The sequence below is a fragment of the Lacerta agilis genome, chromosome 1, assembly GCF_009819535.1.
Source record: "Lacerta agilis isolate rLacAgi1 chromosome 1, rLacAgi1.pri, whole genome shotgun sequence".
NCBI classification, from domain to species: Eukaryota; Metazoa; Chordata; class Lepidosauria; order Squamata; family Lacertidae; genus Lacerta; species Lacerta agilis.
In genome coordinates this window covers 127,401,158-127,420,809 of record NC_046312.1, presented here as the reverse complement: position 1 = coordinate 127,420,809, position 19,652 = coordinate 127,401,158, and the positions used below count along the sequence as shown (strand labels likewise).

The 19,652-nt window shown below is 41.9% G+C and overlaps 1 protein-coding gene across 38 annotated transcripts in view; it reads right to left on the bottom strand.

Annotated features, from left to right (window-relative positions):
- Nucleotides 1-2,272: 2,272 nt before the first annotated feature.
- The window catches only part of MAP2 (microtubule associated protein 2), a 186,709-nt gene continuing 169,329 nt past the window's right edge, over nt 2,273-19,652 (bottom strand). For 28 of the 38 annotated variants that reach the window (XM_033170369.1, XM_033170504.1, XM_033170422.1 and 25 more), the window contains 5 exons: nt 18,276-18,619; nt 7,473-7,565; nt 6,261-6,342; nt 5,098-5,210; nt 2,273-2,651 (listed from right to left, as the gene is read on the bottom strand). In XM_033170369.1, coding sequence (XP_033026260.1) covers nt 2,436-2,651; nt 5,098-5,210; nt 6,261-6,342; nt 7,473-7,565; nt 18,276-18,619 — 848 coding nt within the window. In that variant the 3' untranslated portion in view covers nt 2,273-2,435. The remainder of the gene's footprint in view (nt 2,652-5,097; nt 5,211-6,260; nt 6,343-7,472; nt 7,566-18,275; nt 18,620-19,652) is intronic. The other 10 variants (XM_033170438.1, XM_033170547.1, XM_033170640.1 and 7 more) reach the window with 1 other exon arrangement.

The following is a 19,652-nucleotide window of genomic DNA, read 5'->3' as shown; positions in this document are numbered from 1 at the left end:
TCCAGCAGAGCTCTTCTTGTGTTCTTAAGTGTTTGTATTTTGTACGATTATTCTAAGCAACATCACAGCCATAAGAGTCCTCCTGATGCACTGGTGTCTAAGCTAGTTTTTTAAAATTAATTATATGACTGCATCATAAACTGAATGAGGCATCTTACAACATGAGATTGCTTTTAGGATGGGTATTATTTAGGCTTTCATTCATTCCATGGAATTTGAACAAGCTTTACAATACACACTGCTGAAGTTTTACCTATTAGAAATAAGAGCTGATGCCATTTAGAAAGCTTTTTTAATGTTCAGGATCCAATTTAATTTTATGGAACTCCATAACTAAGGGAACAGTACTGGAATATATTGGAAGTCTGATCTGTGCATCTGATAATTTGGTTCTAGTTCCTGAAATATTTGCCATGGTAATTGTTTTAGTCTTTACGGTGCTACCAAGACTCATGGTTGATCATACCATTGATGTTTTCTATCTTTAAAAACCATTTTAAAATCAGTACCGGATACATATTTTGTAAATTAAGGTTTTAAGAGGTAGCCCTTTTCAAAAAGCTTCCAACATGTAAACTCATCTTAATGAACCGTTCATGTACAGCTCAGCTTGAGAGCATGCAAATGTTATGCAGGTGAATTTATAAGGAAATGAGCAATCGATCTGCAGGTTGAAATAAGTAATTATTATCATCTAGTCATAGCTAACATACATAACATGAGTAGACATTTGTCCACTTATGTGTCATATTACCATGCCACCAATATTCTCTTAGTGTCCATGTGGCAGTGGTGGAAATCCCCTAGACTCCACTTGTTTTAATGTCTAGGTGTTCTTGTCTTATTTCTTATTACACACACTTGTCATATACTTTTTATGTTCAACATATGCATTCTGCAGATTTATTTACCAGTTCCATCACCTTGGTGATGCTGTATAAGAAGCTTATTTAATTATGTTACCAATAATCAACATGCATTATGTATGCATCTCTCCAGAGCATCGTTCTCCGGAGGCATCTGAGCACATCTATGCAAAGATGCCATTAAAGGAATGGAATGACTTCTGTTTAATCTCCCCCACTGTTTCTTGGAATTTCAACTTTAGCAAAAGAAAATAAATAAATAAATAAATAACTTTAAATTCCACTCTTACTGCAGGATTTTTTTAAAAAATGCCAAAACAGAACCATTATTTTATTTTATTAATTTAGAATCCAAATCCATCTTTTTGGAAAACGTTTTTTTTTTAATAAAAAAAAGATACTTGGACCCCATATAGTCATGGTGAATTTTTTTAAAAAATGAGGAAGTGCAGGAGAAAGAAGGGAGAGTATTTTTTCTCGTATCACAGAAGAGACTTGCATCTGGCACTAAAACAGGGTCACAGTTTTGAGATGTTACAGAAAGCAATTTCATGCTAAAAGATCTTTGCCTTTTTGTATTTTTTTTAAAGTCTGAATAGGGAAATAAAAACCCTGCTAACATCTACTTTTACATACCTAAAATTGCAACACCAAAGGGTGCAAGAGACACAGATACTGTGAATAAAGAAGTAGAATATTCAAGTATGAGAGGGCGTATCACAAATGGCCACAGAGAAATATATATCTATAATAATACTGTATCAAACAGATGGAAAGGATGTGAAACCAGTAGTGTAGACACAAACCTAGCTGCTTAACCAACATTCTAATCAGACACAATTCCATTGCTTATTTTCAGTAGCTGCTTTTAGAAAAGAAAAATGCCACTTCCCCAAGACAGTTCATATGATCCCCCCACTACCTTCTTTAATTATTAGTTAAATAATTTATTGGAATCAGCTATACACCGACATAATTATCCAAGTTCAACAACGTTAATAACTTAATTGACTCTTTCTTCTACCCATTTATATAAAATAACCCAACCCTGCACACCCCCTTTTGAAGCTTTGACTTCTTTATTTGCCCTTCTGTCTGGTACTCAGACTCTCCAGTTTAATTTAACATGTTAGTAAATTACAATGGGAGATGTTCCTTAATTCCATCCATCAACAAAATGGTAAAATGAGCAACTCAAGGTATTTAACAAGGCTCCTCAAAAAGTGGTGGATGGATGGCCTTCAGGCACATGAAAGGTAAAAATGCATTGTATCATAGTACAGTACTCCATGCAAGACAGGGCAGAGCGACAATTATTGTCCAATGTAATATACTGCAATTGTACCCACATAAAAGCCAGTGTCTTCCTGCTGTAAATGGAAATCAGGCCAATTTCTGCATCTATATATATCTTTCCCCCAGTTTTTATTTTATGGTTACTACAGTCTTGGGATGTGACTTAATTTTAGACATGGTAAAGAATGAATGTTAACACCTGCTCAGAGCCCATTCCTGGCAAGAGCTCATGCCTAAATATTATTACTTCAAACACTGCTAAATGAAGCAAATTCATAAGCCCTGTTTAGCTAGGGCTGCAGTGACATCTTCAGCGAGAGTAGCAAGCTGAGGAGATTCAAGCAGGTTGATGCTTCCAGAGGATGAGACGTTGCTGAGCCTCCGTGGGGAAGCCACGCTGGATCTGCCTGGTGACTGCGTGATGATCTCGGCTCCATGATCTACCCGGGCCTTAGCATGCTCTCGGAAATTTAGCTTCTGGCTGTCAATCTGTACAAAGAAAGCAGGCTCAATCAAGAAAACACAGCAACTGCAGACATGTGAAACTCCCCAAAGAAAGAGTGTCAATTTAATAAATATTTTAATTTACAATGAAAGGGCTATGGATTTTTTACTTCAGCAAAGCGCCTCAAATTGACTTCAATTTTCCCCCCAAGTCAATTTCCCCCCATAAGACATTGCATTAATCTTATCAAAATAATATTAACTTCCATGGAGGACACATGGCTTGCCATGTGAAAAGGATCTAGGAGTCTTAGTAGACCACAAGTACAACATGATACTTATGCTACTCTAGGTTGCACCAACAGAAGTATAGTGTCCAGATCAAGTGAACTCATAGTACTGCTCTATTCTGCCCTGGTTGGGCCACACCTGGAGTACTGTGTCAAGCTCTGGGCACCACAATTTAAGGAGGATATTGAAAATCTGGAACCTGGAATATGTGCAAATGATAAAGTGTCTGGAAATCAAGCCTTAGGAGGAACGGTTGAGGGAGTTGATTATGTTTAGCTTGGATAAGAGGATGCTGAGAGAAGATATGGTAGCCACCTTCAAATATCTAAAGGGCTATTTTCTCCTGCTCTGGAGAGTAGGACCCAAATCAATGAATTCAAGTTATAAGAAGGGAGATTCTGACTAAACATCAGGAATCACTTTCTGATGATAAGAGCTTCTCAACAGTGGAACAGACTCCCAGGAGAGGTGATAGATTCTCCTTTATTGGTGTTAGGAAGGCTATCTGTCATGGATGCTTTAGTTGAGATTCCTGCATTGCAGGGGGTTGGACTAGATGACCCTCGGGGTCCCTTCCAACTCTACAATTCCATGACTCTAATTTCATAGACGTTTGCCTGAGCAGCTCCTCTTCAGCTGGACTTCATTGGGAATTTATAGATGGGCAAACCCCTGTAAGAAATTTCACTGATCTTATCATAATAATATTAGCTCCCTTCATATTTAATGCCATTCTGAATAGACTTTACTTTTATCTTTTTTCCTAGGCAACTTTACTCTTCTACTTAAAAGAGAAAGAAGTTTGTAAAGATACAAAATAAATAAGGATATATTGGTTTCTTTGGAAAGAACTGAAGGCTGTGCACACAGAATACCTTTAACCCAAAGAATCCTTGTTGCCAAACATTAATTTTAGGAATTACAGCTTTCTTTTTGTTTCTCACCTCTCTTTGTTTCCCAGCTGGCAAAATCCAAAACATAACTAGGTACATTAAGGTACAACAGTTTGCAGCTTCATCTATAATACTGGATATATCCATAATCATTGTTGTTGTTATAATTATTATTTATTAAATTTGTATACCTCTCTTCACCTGAAGATCACAGGGTGGTTCACAACATAAAATTTCAAAGTTGTTTGGTGGGGTTGAACCCCAAGTCATATATACTTATACATTTAATGAATATACCCCAGTATAATTGTATGCACATATATAATACATTTCATATTCTTAAAGCAGCTAAGCCATTTGACCTTTGATAAAGTAAGTAGCGTGGCATATATTCAAATTTCCCATGAATGCCTGTTTTTTCCACACAAAAAAGTTTTTTTTGGGGGGGGGACCCTCAACAGTTTTATTCTATGGATTCAAGATTCATGGGGACTGTACACCTCTATTCCTGCAACTCTACTCAGCTGTGATGTGGTTGGGGATGTGAAGTGGGTGATGGAGCTGATACCTGCTGCCCCACCTCAGCCCATCATACTCTGCTGTATATACAACATGGCTGACCACAACACCGGATGAATCCCCAGTGCTCACGAGTATTGCTGCCTTCCCTAAGAGAAGCCCCACCTCAGCCCCTGGGATTGCATGCTGTTATTGCTAACCTTCCCAGCTTGAGAAATTCCTGGGCTCAAAAGACAAATTGTGCAGTGCTTATGTAATAAAGAATAAACAGGCTGGTGATAAAGGTTTGGATCACAACTAACTTGTCCCGCTGATTTCAGTGGAATCACTTAAAGGTATAGGTAAAGGACCCCTGAGAGTTAAGTCCAGTTGTGAACGACTCTGTGGTTGCAGTGCTCATCTTGCTTTACTGACCAAGGGAGCCGACGTTTGTCCGCAGACAGATTTTCCGGGTCATGTGGCCAGCATGACTAAGCCGCTTCTGGCGAAACCAGAGCAGCACACGGAAATACCATTTACCTTCCCGCCGGAGTGGTAACTATTTATCTACTTGCACTTTGACGTGCTTTCAAACTGCTGGGTTGGCAGGAGCTGGTACCAAACAATGGGAGCTCACCCGGTCGTGGGGATTCGAACCGCCGACCTTCTGATCGGTAAGCCCAAGGCTCAGTGGTTTAGACCACAGCGCCACCCGCGTCCCTTAGTCTGGATCTAATCCAGGGTATTCAGAAGCAACTGGATGATGCACAGAATGAATGTTTCAGTATATAGAAGTGGCAGTGCCTTACCTTAATATTACCTCCTCCAGGTACATGGTGAGCGTTGTCAAGTGAGCCAACCTTGGCATGGGCCTTTTCTTTAAAATCCAGTTTCACACTCTCAATTTTCACTCGCCCTCCACCTAGATGTTATGGGAGGAAAATTAAGTTGGAAAATACAGCAAAACTCTCCAACATCTGTGATTGAAGCACTTTTCAACACACATACTTTCCCCCTTAACAATGATCATGGGATTAGGATGACATGCTGAGCCAAACTTTGCTGTGGCTGCTATGCTGTGCTCAGTGGAAAGGCTTGGAGAGAAGTACAGTGGGTACAATCTCCCCTCCAGGAGCCAGCCCATTTGTACAGTCCTGGTAAGCATAGTTTGTCTTTCTGTGACGTGCAGATCAGGCCATTCATTGTGTGGGCAGCTGGCACTGTGTACTTCAGAATGAGAAATCGTTTGTAAATGGCTTTCAATTAGAGATAGATATTCATGCATACAAGTGCCTAATGTCAAAACTGGAATAAGCAAATGCTCCTCTGTGGACTTTTAGTGTCAGTGGTTTGGAAAAGAAACCAAAACTTTACTTGGAAGCAGACCACAACAGAAACCAAGGTTAATGGTTGCATAATGGATGGCGTGTGTTAAGAGAGTGTCTATACAAAATACTTCAACAGAAGAATCCTTCTGGGTCTGTGGAAGAAGACCTGAGAATGCATGAACTGTGAATAGGGAAGAAAGTGGCATGATTTTTTAATTTTTTCTCTCCTTCCCTTAATCTCCCTGCTCCATTTTCCTTTCCACTGCTTACCCAGGATCAGGAATGGGAGTAGCTCCAAAACCATATTAACACATTAATATGCATATTAAATAGATGGCCTCTATAACCTAGTAAGTGGTACATGAGATTAGCAAAAGAAAATATTCCTGGGAAATATGCAAACCCACAATAGAGGTGATATAGGGAGGGACAGCCATCTTCTTCACATTTATCTGGCAGTGGCAGTGGAGGTGTTTTACCGGAGGCTTCCTTCACTCTCAAATGTGGCAATGACAACATCCCAGATGTCAGGGACCCTAGGAAATGCAATTTTCCTACAGTGCCTGAGTCCTTATTATGGACATCAGATACCCTGGAAAATTCGTGTTTTGCAACCCCCCCCCCCCCGATAATTTCCATCTTACCTGGCCTGTGACGGATATTCTTTAGTGAGCCACATTTTGAAGTCACATGACTTAAGTCTATCTTCTTAGTTACGATCTGCACCTGTTAAAAATATACAAAAATTTATCTTGGGAATGAGAAAATAAAACCTGGAAATGAATGTGCCCTGACTTTGAAAGATACTGTAAGAAAATAGATGATTAGTAGTATACAATCATGCCACAAAGGAGGGAAACACCCAGATTAATACAGCAAGCTTCCCATTTGAACCTAGCAGAACCACGTTAAAGGCTTTTCATTAGTAAAGTGAAGACTGTAAATCAGAAAGGTGAGTGAAGTTCTTTCCTAAGATTTTTCACGTGAAAGAAAGTTTGTTTCAGTGCTGTGTGCTGAGAACTGTGTGGCATATTTCTATTTCCTTTTTGCACAGAGTTCCAGGATTGCCTTCTGTGGCTTAACTGGATTTCCGATTGGAAAATTTTTCAGTGCTCCTGTAGCTACATAAGGACACTTCCACCTTTCTAAGGCCTGATTTGGTCTCACTAAGCATAAACTGACACGTTTCCTTACAATGTTCCTGGCATTTGGGGGCGCTACTACAGATACTGCCTCAGATATGTGATAGACTTAAGGTTCACTCACCCTTTTGGACACACCATGAAGTACCATGAAATGAGATGGTGCAAATGGGTCAAGCATATCCTGAAATATGATTGGCTCGGATTCTACAAGGCCTTCGGTGTGAAAGGAAGTCACACGATGGTGGGTCTACAACAGCTATATTCCCCTATCCTTGCTAAGCCACCCAGTCAGAAAACACTACCAAGTGTTAAGGGCATATTGTTAGTCTTACCTCCAAATTGCTAAGCAAGTGAAACTCTTATGTTTGAATCCTTAACATTTTCTCACATTTTCAGCCCCATACGGACTGGGATTTTAATTTTTTTTTTTAATAAGGCCTTGAATAATTGTATATTTCAACTGGCTGAGTCAGTGTCTTGTGGAGCAGAGTGCTTTGACTGAGACTGGGAAATTTGCTGTGGTCTGTGAGGAAGGATGGAGATACCCACCACTCAACACACAATGCTGAACACATCACTAGACCAAGGTGTCTGTGAAACATTAGCAAGAAGGGAAAGAGTGCTTGGTAGGAAGACACAAAGGGCTAGGCTGTGCAGAGGAGGGTCACCAAATTGGCCCAGGGTACCTCGCCAGGCGCCATCTTTACTTACATTTCCTCCCCCTGCTGAATGTGTGATGTTATCCTTGGAACCACATCTGGATTGAATATCGCTAAAATCAATCTTCTTGCTTAAAATCCTAACCTAAAAGGAATCGGAGGTTAACTTACTATAAAAAGTGTTAGCGTTGGTATGCACAGCTCCCAACAAAGTCCTGTCTGCTGCAGTGGAGGGGGCCGTTTGGTTTACAAGTTATGCTCTAATCATGAGTCAAAGTTGTTTAAGAATGCCTTGACCTTTCTATCCTGTTTCTTTCCAGCTGTCTGCATGGCAAAACAAAACAATTGCTTCAAGATTCTGAGAGGCAGGTGACTTTTCTATAGCAGCAACTAGTTAAGTGCTCATCCGTGTGAAGATAGAAGGCCTATATCCTCTAAGCTACTGTAATGGGGCAAGGGAATAGCAGGCTCCTGAAAAGTGCAAGCAGTGCACTGAAGGCCAGCTCAATATATTAAATATCAGCTTGGATTTCTGTTATGAGGTTTTCAGTGGCACATAAACAAAATGCAAAGGCTGCAGCTCATGAGAGAAGTCGTCGGTATGAATACTTTCTTGGTAGCAAAGAAATCTACTCCAATACTGATTTCATCCTCTTTACAAATTGCAGACCACCGAAGGGGGATTGGGAAAACGGAAGTAGACCACCTAATGATTCACACTACGCATGCCTGTATCAGTCTGCCTCTAGAACCCCACAATTGTTCCACACATCTTGTTGTTGGCATCAGTCTGTATCGAGAGACAACAGAGTGTGCCTCTGGAGGCAGAGTCAAACTGCTGCCTTACCAGCACCGAAGTGACCTGCCCAGGGAGCAAGCCTGGGCACTAGCCTGGGCAGTGTGTATGAAGGTCCCAGGCTTCCCAGACAACATTGGCCTTTAATTGGCCTTGCTAATGTGATCCAAAGAAAAGCAGAGCAATACATTTGGCACCAGCTTGGCAACAGGAGTTGCTGGAAGGGGGTGTACAAGGCGCCATCCAACTGCCTTGGGGACTCTACACTGTATTTGTGTAGGGTTTACTCCTTAGACTTTTCTTCTCCTGTAGAGATCCCGCAAGGCAGCAGAAGCTTAGGATCAGAGCTTTTCTTCTCCTAGATGGACTAACTTCCCAGGGTGATGAGACCCATCTGCTCACAGATCACTATAATATTATCAGGGCAGGACAGTTTGAGCCCAACACTCCCATGCCTATTTTCTTCAGATTCTCTGCTTTATGACTGTGTTAAAGTTCTCATTTTGCCTACTCCTCAATTCTTCTTCCTTGCCACCCACCTTTCTCTCATAAATATCTTTCTGGGGAAAGCATAAAAGCAAGGATAGGGATCCTATGGCCCTCCAGTTGCTGCTGGACTCCCAACTCCTACCAGCCCAAGCCAGCATGTCCAATGGTCAGGAATTATGTGAATCCAAAGGGTCACAGCTTCAAGGGTGGTGCATCCCATTTAGCTGTGCTGCTACTGCCGAAACATCCCTTACACAGGTTGTGATGAGATCTTGCTGGGAATCAGTGGCGATGCTGCCGTCACTTCTCCAGCAGTGGCAGGGCCCCACCTTGGGGGCTTCTGATGTCTGAGGTGGCTGCTTCTCCCCACTTCATGGGTGGATTTAAGCTTTATAAACAGGGAGCAGAAATACTTAAGTAAACCTTTTCAATGCCCTCTAAACAACTCTGCTCCCTGCCATTTCTTGAAACAAGGATGATGCTACTCCAGCACTTGGTCTGCTCCTGACATGTCATATAGTGCAATGAGATGGCCCCAAACCACTTCTCTGTGGCACTGCACCACAGGAGATGATTCCCCCTCATTGGGCCAGTGCCTGCAGTAGGAAGCTTACAGCTATTACAACTGCTATGCTTTTGCACAAAGGCTCTAATGTATGATGGGACATTCACTTGCTCCTTTCATGCTGTCTGCTCCTTTTAAATTGCTTCCTCCTGCCATTAGCTTTCCAAGCCAGTGGTTCTCAAACTTTTTTCCCCTCTAGGCCACACTTTCAGAATAAAAATTTGCCTGTGCCGCACTGATTTTTTTTTTTTTACTGATAAGAAATATATTGGAAAACACAACTGGGATTGTCCTCAGTATCACTTGATGCTCTTGCTTTTATCTTGAAAAGGTATATATCCATATTCCACACAAAAAACTTTTGATACTATACTATACTATACTACCCTAAAATATTTAAATGTTTCTTTGATTGTCCTTGAATCTTCCCACCACAATTGCCATCCTCTCCTGCTACACACTTTGAGAGTCACTGTTCTAAGCTCTTACTCCAGAAAGGAAGGGAAGTTGAGTCAGAGGACCTTTAAAGGTAAAGGGACCCCTGACCATTAGGTCCAGTCGTGTCCAACTCTGGGGTTGCGGCGCTCATCTCGCGTTACTGGCTGAGGGAGCCGGCGTACAGCTTCCGGGTCATGTGGCCAGCATGACAAAGCCGCTTCTGGCGAACCAGAACAGCGCACAGAAATGGCGTTTACCTTCCTGCCGGAGCGGTACCTATTTATCTACTTGCACTGGCATGCTTTCGAACTGCTAGGTGGGCAGGAGCTGGGACTGAGGAATGGGAGCTCACCCCGTCGCGCGGATTCAAACCGCCGACCTTCTGATCAGCAAACCCTAGGCTCTGTGGTTTAACCCACAGCGCCACCTGCGTCCCTCAGAGGACCTTTAGCAGGTGCCAAAAAGAAGCTGATGGAGCAGACAATAAAATCGATACGGTGTACAATGAAGAGAACCGCTTATATTCTACGTGTATCATTGGATTGTCTACAAAACTTCCATTTGAAAAGCAGCCTCCATCGAAACAACAAAAGACTAGTCAAGCTTCCATGAGTACAAGAAGCAGGTGGAAGACTCTCCCTCCCTCCCTCCTTCCTTCCTTGACTTCTTTCTATTGTTCTATTGTAATTATGCTTTCCACATTTTATGGCTGGGATAATATTCTTCTTCTCAAGTTTACAAGCTAGCATTTTATCTGGTAGATACAGATTGCTTTTACTTAACACCAATTGCCAAGAAAAAACAAACAACTTTCATGAAAATTGTGCGACTGCACATTAACGTGCACTGACTGCATTTTCTTTCTGTATTTTTAAAAATTGTAACACACAATAAGGTTTCCCTGGCAGTCGAAGGGGCTTATGAAATTGCATGGAAACGTGAAGACGCACATTCTGCCTTCTGCACTTCATCCTGAAGAGCAAGATGAAAGATAAGGAAGCAGGCTAATGGTGACATATGATGGACTCTGCCAATGGGCAATGTTTAAAAGGAATTATTAAAATAATGAATAAGCCAAAAAGCAGATTAAAACACATGTCAACATTCTACGTATCTGGCTAGGCTTAAGTAAACAAAATGTTTTTAGCAGGTGACAAAAAGAAAGGTGTCTTGCCTGATGCAAATAAGCAGGGAGTTCCAATGTGTAGATGCTCCACTAAAAGATCAGTTTATTACAAATGCTTTACCACTGAGACATGGCTTTTCCTTCCCAATAAGCTGAAGTAGAAATTTGCCCTTCTTAATAACAATGCAACAGTGGCATCGCAACATCTGTATTTTCAATCGCCAAAGGCGATTGAAAATGTGCAATAATACAAATGCCATAAACTAAAATGGAGATGTTGAATGTGAAAGACTGTGCGGTGGTACTCTTCTCATATATGCAGTCATTTGTAAATGCAGTTGTTTATCATATGTGACTATTGTCTTATCACTAGCAAATGTCTGTTCTGAGGTTTTGGTTATCCTTTCTTTTATGGATGGAGATTAATCATAGAATCATAGAAATGTAGATTTGGAAGGGACCGCGAGGGTCATTGAATCCAACCCCTTGCAAACTTAACAGCTGATGACTGGGATGCCAAGGCAACTGTCATAAGATTTTTGAACAGTTGTATATGTTATTTTAGGTGATTTGGTTATTTTAAAAACCTTGACAGGAGAGCACTGACCCTCAAACATGAACCCTGGATCTGATTCCTGGAGAAGTGTGAGTCAGATGGATAACAAAAAGCCCTCGCCGAATTTCTGTCCAGCCTGCCTGTTGCCAGTAGCAAGGAATCAGCAACACCTCTGAGCAGTGGTCAGGAGGAAGAATTTGCTCCACAAATGCAGATTCAAGGGGCACAGAAAGTCCAAACTGCTGCAAGGTCTTGTGAAGGCCTGATTTAGAAATACAGTGCCCCTTGATTTAGAAATACAGCAAGCTCTTGAACTGGCATGGCAGAGGCACACAGGAAAGGTGAAAGGTTCTTTTCCATCTCAGCTCCGACCTACGAGTCTGAATGAAACCTGCGTGATTCAGGCCTTTTTCTGCTCATTTTTATCTGGAAGGGAATTCTTGCTGGCAAAGGTCCAGCTGTTGGCCAATTGCAGCCCTTGGAGTCACCACACCCACAGATTTATAGTTAGATTCCCATTTTGTCCCACATTCTGTTCCAAAGCCTGTGATCCATTTTTACAGCATAGTTCCCAATCATTTGATTCTTACCTGCCCCTCTAAAAGAACTTACCCTAAAGTATCAAAGTTCATAAAGAGCTTATTTAAAAGCTTTCCAGCTTTTGCACCCTACTCTCAATTCTCAGCTGACTTCTTAGAAGAATTCAGTGCATCTCTTGCACCTGCAACTAGAGCCAGAAATAGTAGCAGCCACTGCTTGGAGGATGGGGGAGCCCTGGCCTGTGAGGGGCTTAACATCCAACTGCTTCAGCAACCTTTCTGGACCAGGATTATTTCTTTGGGCACCTGCTGTGGCTCAGAGATTCAGCAGCACAGTGGTGGTCGGAACATCTGAGGACTTGCAGAGAGGGGTGGAAGGTTCTAGCACCTTTGCTACCTCTGTGCTTCCTACATCCACCACTGGAGCCAGAATCTGTGAGGGTCAGGGGCTATGGTAGCTTCCCAGTGAGAGACAAACACCCAAATTTTTCAACTGCCAGTCCAAGGCCTGGAGTTGTCAGTTGCAGAGCGGCAGCTGGAGAACTAGGGAGGAGAAAACCTGAGTACACTTTTGCTAATAACTAGTGCACTATGTTCTATCTCTTGCACTTTATTCCTGCACTTTATTCTTAGACCATATACTCCAATCCACAGTTAAGCGCCAGCCTTCAAAACATTCTACTATAAAAACCAATGCTGGGGGGGGGGGATGCAGTGGTTAAAGTTATTTTTTTTCTCCTGTGTTTCTTTCACTAGGTTACTTCCTTCCTGTGCTCATGACATCTTATGCAACTGGAGTTATGAGGCTGATTATATGCAATTTCCTGAAAGGTTTATGAAAATTCATGTATACCTCAGAGGCTATTACCCTCTGCATACGTGTGCATAACTTTCAATGATAATTCAGTCCCTAGGGGACCAATTCTGCCATCTTTGTTCACTCCAAATTCCCTTTGAAGTATATAGGACGTGACACAGGCAGCTGAACCTTTAAGTGTAGTATGCACATAGAAAAAACCCGATAGATAGATAGATAGATAGATAGATAGATAGATAGATAGATAGATAGATAGAAGTGCAGCAATGCAGGCAAGGAAGTCTGGGCTGAACCCCTAGGCATAGACCCCAGTCATTATACAGATAGACTATATTTCTAAAGCTTCTGAAAAGATATAGTTAATCACACTCAAATGGTTTCCTGAAGTCTGGTTTGACCAGGTAAAAGAGTAATCCCCTGGGAAGTGCCCAGTTCATATCTCACCTCAACTAAAAAGCCACCTCTTGGGCTTTGCAATATGGGTATTATAAAACTGACCTCCCTGACAGAACTTGCAAGTCTTGGTGACAATGTATTGTTATCATCGTGTTTCTATGTGTGCCTTTCCTTCAGGAAGCTCAATGGCATTAGGCTGTGAAAAGGTACCTGGCCCAAGGTCAACTAGTGAGTTTCATAGCTTCATGAGGGCTTTGAACTTGGGTCTCCCAGCACTATTAACAGCGACACCACCATGGCTATTTGTGAAATGTTTTGGGCACTGATATGTGACCAATAACTGCTAAGTATTATTATTGTTCATTTCAAATGACAGGTCCATTTCCATCCTACTCCAGCTATAAACTGAAAATTGCTCAGGGAGGGTAGAGTGGCTTCAGTGGTTAAGGTACTTGTCCTACAAGATTCTACATTCAATTTTCAACATCTGCCGTTCAAAGGATCAGGGAGCAGGTGATGTGAAAGGCCTCTGGAGGACTTTGTCCTGGCCTTTGAACTGAGCTGAACACCCTACATAACCAAAGCCAGGCTACACAAACCATAGTCTGACACAAATCCATGTCTTCTAATCTCTTGTTTGAGGGACATCAATAGCAACTGAGTGCATCACTTGTACGAAATAAGTCCCTCACATCTCCCAAGCCAAAGGAAACATCATGCTAAAAGGCCAACTAGATGTTATGCTAAGATGGCATCAGCAACCATCTCCCTACCTGATATTCTGTCTTTCCCAAACTCCACTGCACATCGTTGGCTGCTGCTGAGGAGTGGGAAACACAAAGCACTGTGATATCAGGGCACAGCTAAGTTCCGCCAGCCATTATTATAGAGTAGGATGGGGCAGCTAAATGCACAATTGCTGTTTTCAGTAGTAACTGCACGTTTTGATTCTTAAAAATCCAGGGTTCATTCTCACATTGGCAATCCTTTGAACACATTTTCGGCCACTTCTGACAACCTGTGGATATGTGTTGTTACTGTGATTAATATGAGAATCTGGATCTGAGGAAGACCTGGTGTTGTAGCATCATCTTTGGCAGTTTCAGCTGCCTTGTAGCTAATTCTCTGTACTAATATGAAAACGTTTGCAGATTGGCAGGCACTGGTGTCATTTACACTACCAGATGGAGAGATAGGCGATACATTTTATAATAGGGAAAGTGTTCTTTTCGCCACACAAGCTTGCTACAGCACAAGGCAGTGACTCACAGTTTCTGCTACTGTCCTGTTAACATATGAAGGGCAATCTTCATAACAGAACCCCATAGTGGGATTTGTTATCTCGAGAGGTTTTGTTTAGCTCACAGATCTCTCAATGAAAATAAGCACATTCCACTGATGGGATACATTTTCTTCTTTGGAATTAGTAGTGCATTGACACACATCCCTTCATTTCCATAACAAGGAGGGGTGTGAGGGAAATAAAGATAAAATAAGGCTTGGCATACGTTGCAAAATTTCCCCCTTACATTCCTTGGGGCATCTTGCAAATCATTCATGCCGCCAGGTTGCTTCTGAATGCCCTTCCCTGCAGTGTTTTCTGTTCCTGACGGATAGCATGCTAAATTACTTTTGAAACCTATCAGACATACCCAAGAGCAAGCAGCCTTAAAATTTTGCCAAGAATTGAATATTTTTACCCAGCAACCCCTTAAGAAGGAAAACAGGCAATTCTATCCTGTTTAAGATCACAAGATGTACAGCCTCCTTGGCTTTTAGCCCCATATAAAACCAATTAAAAACTTCTTGAGGCACAAATTGCAAGCTTGGATGCAATGCCACAGTGTGAGGTACGATTCCCCAAGGAGACGAGGTAAAGTGCAAGATTCTCTTTGGTCTCTCCTGTCCCATTTTTCTTGCTATGTACAAAGTCGCAATATTCATGCTCAGCTGAATCACATGGTACAGCTTTTGCTGAGGTGTACAACTGCAGAATACTGGATTAGGGTCTGATTGGTTTTTGAATACAACGTTATCTGCGTAAAGATGGCTAGGATGTCAGAGTGACGATGGCAATGCCAGCTGTCCTAGGGCATGGGATTTTAATGTTGGGGACCATTCAAACAGGCAATCCTCAACTCACATTCCCAAGTGATGCACAATCCAGCAAGAGATAAACTATGTGATTTGGATGGTAATATAGTCTGGCTCTGAGCAAGGAGATATTTCCTGCTATGTAACACTGGCATCTTAGAAGTTGTCTCTCTCTTTCCCACTATGTGAGTTACAGCCACCCAATGTAAGCAGGGTTCCCCTTCCAGGGGACAAAGCAACCTACTGTTACTGATTTATATGCCGCTATACCCAAGTACATCTGCCTGTTTTGTCACAAATCACAATGTGAAAAATGCTCCCAACAAGTTCTGTTAGAGACGATCATTCTCATAAAGTTTGAGATCTCCTCTTCAGGTGGTATCTACCGCTTGTTAAAAAAAAAAACCGTGGCAGAAGTGGTTGGGTGGGTAAAGACATGACTTTAAATGGATATGTTAGCTCATGAGTTTCTAATGAGACCTTTACAACCCTGTATTTCTACTTTGATTTATTTAACATTCAGACACCTCCTGCTGCTCTCTGTGTAAGCACCTCCAGAGCATGGTGTTGTCACAGTGCTACTCTGCTCCCCAGGACAGCTGCAAGCCAAGGATGGACTCTCAGCTACTAGGTTAACAGATGCCCCCAGTAAAAGGAGAAATGACACTTTAGGGCAGCATATCTATACCCTTTCAGTAATTTTCCTGTCATATTTGCTTATGTTACTTGTTCAGGGTTTTCCACTCCTTCCTCCTCCTGGAGTTATTACACTCAGCATGGCAATTTAAGCTCAGGTTATGAAACCCCAGCTGCCTTTTATTTGTTTCCATAAACTGACTTGCATAAAGCAGACTGTAGAAAGCAGTTCATTCCAACAGCTACAAGAGCCAAAGCCAGAAATGATGTAGGAGAAGTAAAACTAAGGTATTGCTACTACATCCTTCTGGGTTGTGCTTACTTTCTAGAAAGGAGATGACAGAGGTTTGAGTCTCCCCGGAAATAAAATGGTGTGGCCTTGAAGGATTCCCCTCTAACATGTAGTTACCCACTGCCAATGTGGAAGATGCACTCTGTACCCAACCATGTATGGAGGACCTCAGTGAGAACTAGGCTATGGTGTCATAGGCACCCTGCTAATGGGGAGAGGAGACTTAGGGCGTGTCTACTTTCTGTTTGTCCCAGGCCTAGAAAGCATGGGGCTGGGCTGAGTGGTTTTGCCTTTGCTGCACCACTTTCCCCTGTAAAACCTGCTCTTTAATGCTTAATCGGTGAGAATACTTGGGGGAGCCGGTGTCATGATGCCAGAGCTTTTGGACACAGTGAAAACTCTCCCAGAATCATCCTATCCTCACACAGTTCTCGTTGGCCTTCCCCTGCACATTATGCACTCTATGCATGGTTCTTTGTTGCTAGGGTTGTTCCCTGGCAGTATGAGGGAAGGATAGACATGCATCCCACACCCAGGGCAATTTTGGAGGCTTGTTCCACCCTCCTGCCACTTTTTCTACAAGAATACAAGGTCTCTACTATTGGAAGAATCTACTTTCCAGCCCTCCACATTTAGGTGTTTAGGATCCCCACACATGAACATCCCACTATTCCTGCTCCACCGAGGCTCACACAGTGGTAGTAACAAGCAGAACCCCTTTGAAGCAGGCAAGTCCAGGCAAAGTCTCCCCAAAACAGCCAGGAGCCTGAGCTATTGATCATGCTACATCTGTAGAGAGCTGTGGCCTCATGTAGGCTAGCAAGAGCCATACTGTAGTTGCCTCTGCTTCCTTGTGGAAGTGCCTATGCTGACTTAAAAGGCCTTTGTCAATCTTGTAGGCACTGATTTGTATGCTGCAGAGCAGACGTGGATACTACTGAGGACTCAGCTTTCCCACTTTCCTCAGACTTGGAGGGTTATATCCTCACTCTGGGAAGGGTCAGATTGTAACTCCACGCCTTTTCTGTACCTTACTCAGGGTAGTATGAGGGGCCAGATCCAGGGATCATGACACATTTTACAAATAGATAAACAGATGTTGCTACCATATAGAACCACATGCAAGTTTCATGGAGAAGCACAGTGATCTGGAATTGATCCTGGCTAATCCTGCCTATTCTGTCACCCTTCCTTCAATGCAAATCATTTTTGGCAGCTGTGTTTTCACACATTATTAAAACACAAAATATTAAAACATAAAAGTTTGATCTAATAAAGAATGCAATTTGCCTATTGAGCAATCCTTATCATTTTTACTTGAGAGTTTCCACAGTCTGCAGTGGGTCTCACTCACTAGTAAGTAAGTATCAGTTACAGGTAGGTAGCCGTGTTGGTCTGCCATAGTCAAAACAAAACAAAATAAAAAATTCCTTCCAGTAGCACCTTAGAGACCAACTAAGTTTGTTCTTGGTATGAGCTTTCGTGTGCATGCACACTTCTTCAGATAGCACCGGTAAGTAAGTATGTTTAGGATTGGAGTCTGAATTATTTTAAAGGACTGCTGTATTCTACAGATTGGGGTGCACTTTTTGACTGAAGTATTTGAAGGAACTGACTTATCCACGTTTAATTAAAATAATATTCTATTATTGAACATATATTGTATTTGCTTTCCTTGACTGGGCTTTCTAAGGCTCTCTGTTTTGTAAATACACCAGGTAGCTGCTCCTCTTATGTGGCCCTTGCCTTAATGCAAAAATATTCCGATGGCATGTAACAAATATATATAACAAGCATTTTTTCCTTCAGAAGCACTTCAATAATATAAAAAAGATAAAATTATAGTTGTTTTGAAAATATGTTTGTTCAGTCCACAAAAAGCAGCAGTAGTACATTTGATAAAAACATACCCCACTCTCCAAAACAGCCCTAACATAAAAAGGCTTTGTTAAAACCCTAGAACTGACAAGATTCCATCCCTCTTGGTAAGGAGATTTGAAGGAAGAGAACCCCATTCCACTCCAGGCCTTTACTCCTCTCTATGAGACCCTGCATTCTGCTTCCAGTGATAATGCCTGAACCATTGGCTGTTATTGGAACAGAAGCCTTACCTGTCCCCCTTTAGGCTGATATCTGATGTTCTCTGTTGACCCAATTTTGGACCTGACATTCTTGAGATCAGGCAGAGGCTGGTTAATGAGCCGTAGTTGCTTCGGGGTAGCTGGAGATTTTGGAGGTGTGCGTATGATGGCAACTTTCTTCTCAGTGGACACCAGAATACCAGATCTGGGAGTACCTGGTGTATGGGGGGTTCTGGGATAGCTGGGGGTCCCAGGAGTGCCCGGGGTACGGGAGGAATAGCTAGGTGGTGTCCCAGGAGTTATGGCGGTGGAACCCGGTGTAGTTGGGGTTGATGTGCCACTCTTTCCTGTCCGGCTTCGAATAGGCTCTGATCCTGTATTGGGGAAAAATTAAACCACGTTGCTGATATTTTCATGGAGCAGAGGACATCTATCTAACATTTCATGAGGGCACCTTGCAGATTATTCACTCTGCTGTGTTTCTGAAGGCCATAAAGAAACGTGAGAATGAGCAATAACTTGCTAAATGAGAGCACTATAATATTCAAATCAGTTAATGTTCAAAGAAGGTAATTTAAAACCAACAAGATTAGAGATACTAAATTAATTATTACATGGTTCGTAGATCACAGGCTTACGGAGAAATCTATTATAAAAGAATACATGTATTACAGCTGACCTGAACATATTGCAGACATATGGTACCATCCTGTGCGAGACTGTATCACCCCTGCTTGCCCTTCTTTCCTAGCTTGCTTTACCTGCCTACCTGCCTGCCTACCTACCCATCTCATTTCATCTATTGGTTTTGAATGTTTGTATCATTTGTACTGATACTGTTTTAGTGATTTAGTTGCATTTGTATATTCTGGCCAGTAAATTCTACTGATTTCCCAGAATTTTTGTATTATTATTTAATATCATACAAATACAGTGGTACCTTCTCAAACGCCTTGGTACTCAAACAACTTGGAACCCAAACACTGCAAACCCGGAAGTAAGTGTTCCGGTTTGCGAACTTTTCTCGGAAGCCAAACATGCTCTCTTTGAGTGTTATGCTTCCATTTTGCGAGCCACACTTCTGTTTTGAGTGTTATGCTGAGATCTGTCTGTTTTTGCTATTTATTTTTTGTTTATGTTGCTCTTTTTTGTTTTGTTTTTGTGACTGTATGGAACCCAGTTCAGCTACTGATTGATTGATTGATTGATTGATTATGTGACTGCAGTACATTGTTTATTGCTTTCATTTTATGGATCAATGGTCTCGTTAGATAGTAAAATTCATGTAAAATTGCTGTTTTAGGGGTTGTTTTTTAAAACTGATTAATCCATTTTGCATTACTTTCTATTGGAAAGTGTGCCTTGGTTTTGGAGTGCTTTGGTTTTGGAACGGACTTCCGGAATGGA